The following is a 7500-nucleotide window of genomic DNA, read 5'->3' on the forward strand; positions in this document are numbered from 1 at the left end:
AAAAAATATTAGCGCCATCACTGCATGGGTGCAACTCTGCCGGCTACACGCCGGCAGCCGGTTTTTGGTTTCATCGGCTGCCGATGTTTTTGTTCCAGGAGAGGTTTTTTTTGGCATTTTAAATACTAAAAAAGCTGGACCCCAACTTTTGCCGGTTTTTGGAATTTTCCAGGTTGCATCCATGTCACTGGAAAAACAACACATGTAGTTAACAAATAACTGGAGTCTTTAAATCAACAACAACAAATCACCAAAAAAGATAAAGCACAAATTGACTGCTGCACAAATTGACTGCTGCACAAATTGACTGCTGTGAGACGAACAATTGTTAAAAATTAAAAAATTCTGTGTGGAGAGAGAGAGGCAGCACTATTAAGAAGTCAAATTGTTGCCTGTAGCTTAAATAATTTAGGCTTCTTCTTCACAACATGAGACTGCAGCTGTTTGGTGGCGAAATTGAGCGCTAAAGAAGAATGTTTTATTATTATTATTTTTATTAACATTCAGAAAAAAACATAAGCAGCCTTGAAGTCCTGAACTTTAACAATACAAACAGGAACAGTTTTGTGCCAGTTTTGTTCTCCGAGTTCTGTGATATTTAATGTGGTTAAGTGTTAAAAATGTTGCGTTGGCTTAAGGTTGAATTTCTTGAAAGCTTTAGATTCCCAAAATTGCAAAATTGATATTGTGATTAAGGGTAAAAAGAATATAAGAAGAAGAAGAACAAGAAAATGTTGAATACCATACGCCTGGAGCGAGGTATTTGATGTAATGAAATCTGTCTCTGAGATCTGTAATGGTGTAACAGGATCCGCAATGCCAGATCTGACATATTCAGCCAATGGACAAAAAAGGACAAAATTAAATGTACAGCAGGATATTATCATACATTTGTTACCGCTTCCAGGAGCATGTTTCAACTGTTTTAAAAATTAACACGAGAAAGTGATTTGTGATTTTTAGTAGCTTATTCAAAGTACCGTACTTTCCGGGTCATAAGGCGCGACTTTTTTCCTCGAGTTCGACCCCTGCGTCTTGTATAACGAAGCGTCTAATCCGTGTATGGAATACGAAAAAAATCAAAGAGACCGCCTGAGTACCAGTCAAACAACTTGTGACAATGCATGTTTCAGCTACTAGGTACTGCCCTGGCCAAGTTTCCTCGAGCTCTCAAGCCACCCAGCTATCACAATGCCTGCCTTTGATCTGGCCGCACACACAGAGCACACATAATTATTTCCACTCTGTTAAACTCGGTCACTGACCGGTCACTGACCCGGTGCAGGAAGTATTTCCTCTCTCAGATATGACAGGGGAACCACCTCTCATGGCAAAAACTGGGTCATTGACCCCTGGGAAGAAGGTCGTGTCTATAAACAAGGCCACCCAGCTATCACAATGTCTTTGATCTCGCGGCACACACAGAGTTCGACTCTGTTAAACTCGGTCACTGACCCCGAAGCAGGAAGTGTTTCCTCTCTCAGATATGACAGGAACCACCTCTCATGGCAAAAACTGGGTCATTGACCCCTGGGAAGAAGGTCGTGTCTATAAACAATGGACCTGGCTTTGATCTCGCCGGCTTATTTTCATTCTTCGACTACCGGTATACTTTTTCAATTTTGGTGCGCCCTATCGGCCCCCTGCTCCAATGGGTGACTGGATTACAAATTTTTTTTAAAAGAAGGGGGTGCGTCTTAGATAATGAAGGGCCTTGTCACCCGGAAAGTACGGTAAATAAAATATCTGCAGTGAAATGGAAAGAGAAAAACAGAGAAGAAGAGATAGAAAGAGACAGAAAGAAGGGGATCAATAAATAATTTTTTTTTAAAAGATAAAAAAGAGAGTGAGAGTTCCTGCACTGCAAACATGAGCCTATGAATTGTCAGAAATACTGTTGTTTATCTGCAGACTGTGTCAACATTTGCGCGGCGATATCGATGTGTTTTGCTGACACTTGGATAATTCTGCAAACATGAAAATTTATGAGATCATCGATTTGTAAAATTGATGTTGTATTTACCACAACGTAATTTTGATTTTGGTAAGCAGCAGCTAGTGTCACATTTTTCAAATGAAACAATTAATTTCACATTTGTATTGATTTTAAAAATGAAGTAGTGGGAGGGCAGTACATTAGGGGTTAAGTTTAAGCTCTGTGTTTATTTCCTGATGTGGGAGTCTGCAGATGAATGATTCATCAGCTGAAGGTCTTCTTGTGGGCAATATGTTTTGGAGCCTAATGCTTTGACATTTTGCAGCTCGCACAGAAAGACATTTTTATGGCGGCTAATTACATTGTGTTGGTGTTTTTGGGGTGTGTTTTTTTGAAACAATTTGCGTGCACTAAGTCAGTAAAGGAGTGTTTAGTCAAAAGTGGAGAGAAGAATCTGCAGAGGTTTAAAATCGAATTAGATTGTACAAGATTTATGCAAAAATTAGTGGTAACTTTTTAGATGCTTGAGAATTCTCCGACTTTTGAAATGTACATAACAAACATTTCTCGATCCTTTTTATTGGGGAAGAACGCAATTTCACGTCAAGCGATAGTTCTCAATGATCTGGGCTTAAATTGTGGCTTTCACGGAACAATTGGCTTAAATTGTGGCTTTTAAGGAACAATTGGCTCAAATTGTGGCTTTTAAGGAACAATTGGCTTGGATTGTGGCTTTTAAGGAACAATTGGCTTGGATTGATTCAGTGTTTGAGCTGTGTTGAAAATCTAGCCATTTAAATGTATTATAGATTTATAGATATGCATTGTTGTGAAGCACTGCCCAAATCATTCCAATAAAGGGACGTGTCGACAATGCTGAGATAATTGTGTAGGATTGCAAGCAACGACTCTCAGGGATTTTGTTTGCCTCGGATTTGCAGTCTGTGAAACGCCAAAACAACTTTTGAATCGCTGAAAACTCTGTTGTCATTTGAACAGAATTGGTGCATGTCCTTTTTCACGTTTGTGGATGAATGTGGTGCGAAATACTGCCGAAAACTTTAGAAAATTGCTGAAACTTTTTTGGCCATTTCCTCAAATCCTAGCAATATCTCTGAGAGAAATAAGATTTCGGTTAGTTACATTTGGCGTGAATAGCTACACTAGAAGTTGACAGGTCAGTTCCCCACTTCCTGCTGAAAAAGTTCCGAGATTGAAAGTGTTTTGCCCGAGGACCCTGTTTTTATTGCGTAAGAGAGCATTTGATGGATGAAGTTGATTGACGTCGGCAAGCATTTGGAAAATTACCGGTTGTCAAGCATTTGTAAGATTGCTTCAGCTTCTGTGTGTGACTGGCTGTTGCGCATTTAGACATAGTTGAAGTGCTGTGACACAAAATATGGGGAGACATTTTTCAATACAAAAATAGTCTCATGATAAATTTAAGTCATGGAACAAACACCAACACTTTATTTAAACAATTTGTACCATATTAGTGCTGACAAAAGTAGAGCTCCCATTCGAAGAGAATGAATCATTCTCCAAAATGTTGTATGTGTGTGTGTGTGTGTGTGCGTGCATGCGCGCGCGTGTGTGTGTGTTTAAACAGAAATGGCAATTTGAAGCCCATATAGGACTAATATTTCCTGCAAAATTGGTTTAAAAAATCTGAAAATCCTGTGTAAAACAGAACTAAAATGTGACATTATTTTTTTAGAAAAACTGGCACAAAACTGAACTAATTCATCAGCACAAAAACTTTTTTTTAAAAATCCTCATAAACTGTCAAAATTCTAAGTCAAATCAAATCATGCTGTGAGCAGAGACGTCATCCGATGCAATGTTTCCGGAGATAATGTGTGAGTGTCAAATTGATCAATACTGACCAAGAACAGGAAACCCAAATTTATTGACAGTGGACAGGTGTGCGGGATGTATGTGTTTTGCTGCAGAAAAACGCGAACATTATCAGTGCGTTCGGTTACTGGAAGTCAGAATCACACCAGCATAAAGGTCTGTGACAATACTTTGTAATATCCTTGAAACCCTTTTAGAAATGATTGATGAAACGTTATGATCAATAGCAAAACATTTCTTTGGAATATTTTTAGTTTGTCATTTTTCTCTTTTTGAGAGAAAAATCATTTTCCTAGCTGTTTTTGTTTGTTTGTATTATAGAGTTCCTTTTGTGCTTATCTTTTTTCTTTTCTTTCTTTAGTTCATTCCTTGCTTTGTGTTTCTATTTAATAATTCAGATTGGCAGCATTCACAAGCATTGGCCACTATTCATAGAATATGATTTCTGAAAGGTTGTTTGCAGAGATTTTTTTATTTTCTTCTTTTTTCTTCTTTTTTCATTGCATCCTTACTTTGTGTTTTTATTTGATAATTCAGATCAAAATCATTCTCTTGAATTGGCCGCTATTCATAGAATATGATTTCTGAAAGGTTGTTTGCAGAGATTTTTTTTTCTTCTTCTTTTTTTTTTTTTTTTTAATGAAGATGAGATTTGTGTTCTGATGGGTGCAAGTTTTTGGATGCCTATATAGAACTCATGAACAAAGAGTATTTGTCATCTGTCTCTATGATGTTCAGCGTGTGTGAAGAAAGTAGAGGATTTGGGGATTTGAATGAAACGGTGTGTTAGCTGAGAGTGAGGGGAAGTGTTTGGGTGTAGTAACCTGATACAGTGGAACTCGCCTTTTAAGACCTCTAAAAATCTGAGAAACTCAGGTCTTGAGAAGGAGGGAGTCTTAAAATGGGGGTAAATTTACAAATCTGAAAATCTACTGGTCTTACAAGGGGGGGGGGGGGGGGTAAGTCTTACAAGGGGGTTCCACTGTATATGTGTGCTGAGTGTGCCCCCCCTCCACCCACCCACCTCTTTAAGTGAGTGAGTAAACGTGTGAACAGAAGTTGTTTGAGTCAATCTTAGAATTATTATTTTAATTATTCTGTATTTCAAGAATGTAAGAATTGTGTGTGTTAGTGTGTGAGTGTTAGTGTGTGTGAGTGTGTGTGTGTGTGTGTGTGTGTGTGTGTGTGTGTGTGTGTGTGAGTGTTAGTGTGTGTGTGCGCATGTGTGTGTGTGTGTGTGTGTGTGTGTGTGTGTGTGTGTGTGTGTGTGTGTGAGAGAGTGTTAGTGTGTGTGCGCATGTGTGTGTGTGTGTGTGTGTGTGTGTGTGTGTGTGTGTGTGACTGAGAGTGTGTGTTTGTGTGTGTTTTAGTCCAGGGAAGGGAATGGCTGAAGGATAGCAATGGATATTCCTGAAGAACAACATTGTTTTAACTTTTGCCAGATGTAGTTACAAGAAATGAAAACTTTGAACGGTTAACATTGTACTAACCTTTCACACATGCTGCATGGAAACATTCTATTGTCTTCAACACATGTTTATTTGTCAAGTTACATTATGTAACCATGGTTACTTTCATGTTGTATGTCTTTCTTTTTATTTGTAATCAGTAAAAACTATACGAACTGGAGAACAGTTTTACAAATGTGGTACTGATTAATGGTTGGTTTCAAAGATTAGTTCATTAAGATAGATTTGTTACTCTTTCTAACACGGTTTTGCAGAGAGAGAGAGAGAGAGAGAGAGAATGTGTGTGCGTTTATGCATGCGTGTGTGCACATGTGTGGAAATGTCACTGGCAAAAGCCATGGCTTTTGTGAGAATGCAGCCTTGTTTGTTACAGGATTTAATTGCTAGTTTCTTTGTAGTTGTTCCATTGCGCTTAATACTTTTTATAAATATTCTTACACTAGTATAAGGTGATAGATTTAGGACACCAGGGGTGATAAAAATGCCATGACGTCAGTATTTGCTTTTGCAGGATGTGCCTCCACCTCTACCGACCACCTCACCACCCCCACCCTTGGCTGCTGCTCCGTCGTCACCCGCCAATCTTCCCTCCACCCCGCCCCTCAGGCCCGCCCCCTCCTCCCCCAGGCACGGCCCTGATGCTAGGGTAAGTAGCAGTGATTAGTGGGTCAAGATTGAATTTTAGGTCTGGGATTACCCCTAAAGATGGAGTATGGTTGCCTGCATGAATGGCAGGGGAGAAAAGGGTCAGACACATGAAAGTCCACTCCAGAGTATCACATGTATATGTGTGTGACCTTTGAGTAACGAAATTGAAAATCTTGAATGTCACCCCTGAAGATGGAGTGAAGCTGCCGAAACAGTCATTCACATGAAAGTCCACACAGAGAAGCGTACATGGACTATGTGTTGGCTTTCTGTAATTGAAATTCAGACCTGGCAAGATGCAGTATGGCTCCCTGAATAGTTTGGTAAAAAAGGATCATTCACTTGAAAGTCCACTCCAGAATATGTATACCTGTGTGGCAGTTTCTGAGTAACTGAACTACAGATCTGGAATGCCCCCTGAAGTTGTAGTGTAGCTACCTGAATGGCAGGGAAGAAAAGGTCATACACAAAAAAGTCTGCCCCAGAGAAGTATACACATTGACTGTGTTTGGTCTTTCTGTGACTTAACTTCAGAACTAGAATAATCCCTGAAGAAGAAGTATGGCTGCCTAAATACCGGGGTAGAAAAGCCCGGTCATGCATCCACATGAAAGGCCACTCAAGACAAGTATACATGGACTATGTGTGTTGGCTTTCTTTGACTGAACTTCAGTCTTCAGAAGTAGAATGATCCCGAAAGACGAAGTATGGCTACCTTTATGGCAGGGTAGAAAATGGTCAGACGCATGAACGTCAACATGTAAGAATGTAGGTGGGAGTTATAGCCGAAGAAAAAAAAGAGTAAGAAGATGTAGAATGGTACTGATATCGACCGGCTAGAAAGGGATAAATAAAAGTTGGCCTTTAGATAAATGGCATTTAAATGTTGGATTGATTGACAGATGCAGCTATAAGTGCGTTTTGTGCTGTGAACTCTTGGCTGAGCCACACCCATCAGACAGGTCACTTTGAGGTAGATCACATTGCCACAGAACTCAACACAACGCCCACATCCACCAACTTACAAAAAAGTCGGTTGTTGCTGTTGTTGTTTATGAGCCAAAGGTAGCATGACGTAATGATGCTACAGTGGAACCCCCCTTTTACGACCTCCAAAAATGTATGAAAATCAGGTCTTGAAAGAAGGGAGTCTTAAAATGGGGCTACATTTACAGAGGTTATGAACAGAAAATCTGTGAAAACAGGGTCTTAAAAAGGAGGGAGTCTCAAACTCGGGGGGGTCTTAAAAGGGGGGTTCCACTGTAGTGATGAACGTACTGTCTGGCTTTTCAGTCCGGTGAACTGATCGCATGTTTGCAGGAACTTACGGCAAGGAATAGTACCCCCATGTGCACGTAAGGCTAAGCTGATTCTCGCCATGATAAATAGGAATTGTTCGCTGTCGTCACGCAGAAAATTACTCACGTGGATGTCTACAGATTGCCCCCCGCGGGTTAGGGGGAGTCCCATATTGGTTGGGACGAGAAAGAATTTACCCGATGCTCCCCAGCATGTCGTAAGAGGCGACTAACGGATTCTGTTTCTCCTTTTACCCTTGTTAAGTGTTTCTTGTATATAGTCAAATTTTGT

The 7500-nt window shown here is 40.0% G+C and overlaps 1 protein-coding gene across 6 annotated transcripts in view; it reads left to right on the forward strand.

The window, feature by feature from the left end:
* LOC138967380 (multiple PDZ domain protein-like) overlaps positions 1 to 7500 on the forward strand; it is a 241326-nt gene that overhangs the window by 154976 nt on the left and 78850 nt on the right. For all 6 annotated transcript variants that reach the window (XM_070339916.1, XM_070339919.1, XM_070339917.1 and 3 more), the window contains one exon: positions 5774 to 5908. In XM_070339916.1, the coding sequence (XP_070196017.1) occupies positions 5774 to 5908 (135 nt within the window). The remainder of the gene's footprint in view (positions 1 to 5773; positions 5909 to 7500) is intronic.

Source organism: Littorina saxatilis, linkage group LG5 (genome assembly GCF_037325665.1).
Source record: "Littorina saxatilis isolate snail1 linkage group LG5, US_GU_Lsax_2.0, whole genome shotgun sequence".
Classification (NCBI taxonomy): domain Eukaryota; kingdom Metazoa; phylum Mollusca; class Gastropoda; order Littorinimorpha; family Littorinidae; genus Littorina; species Littorina saxatilis.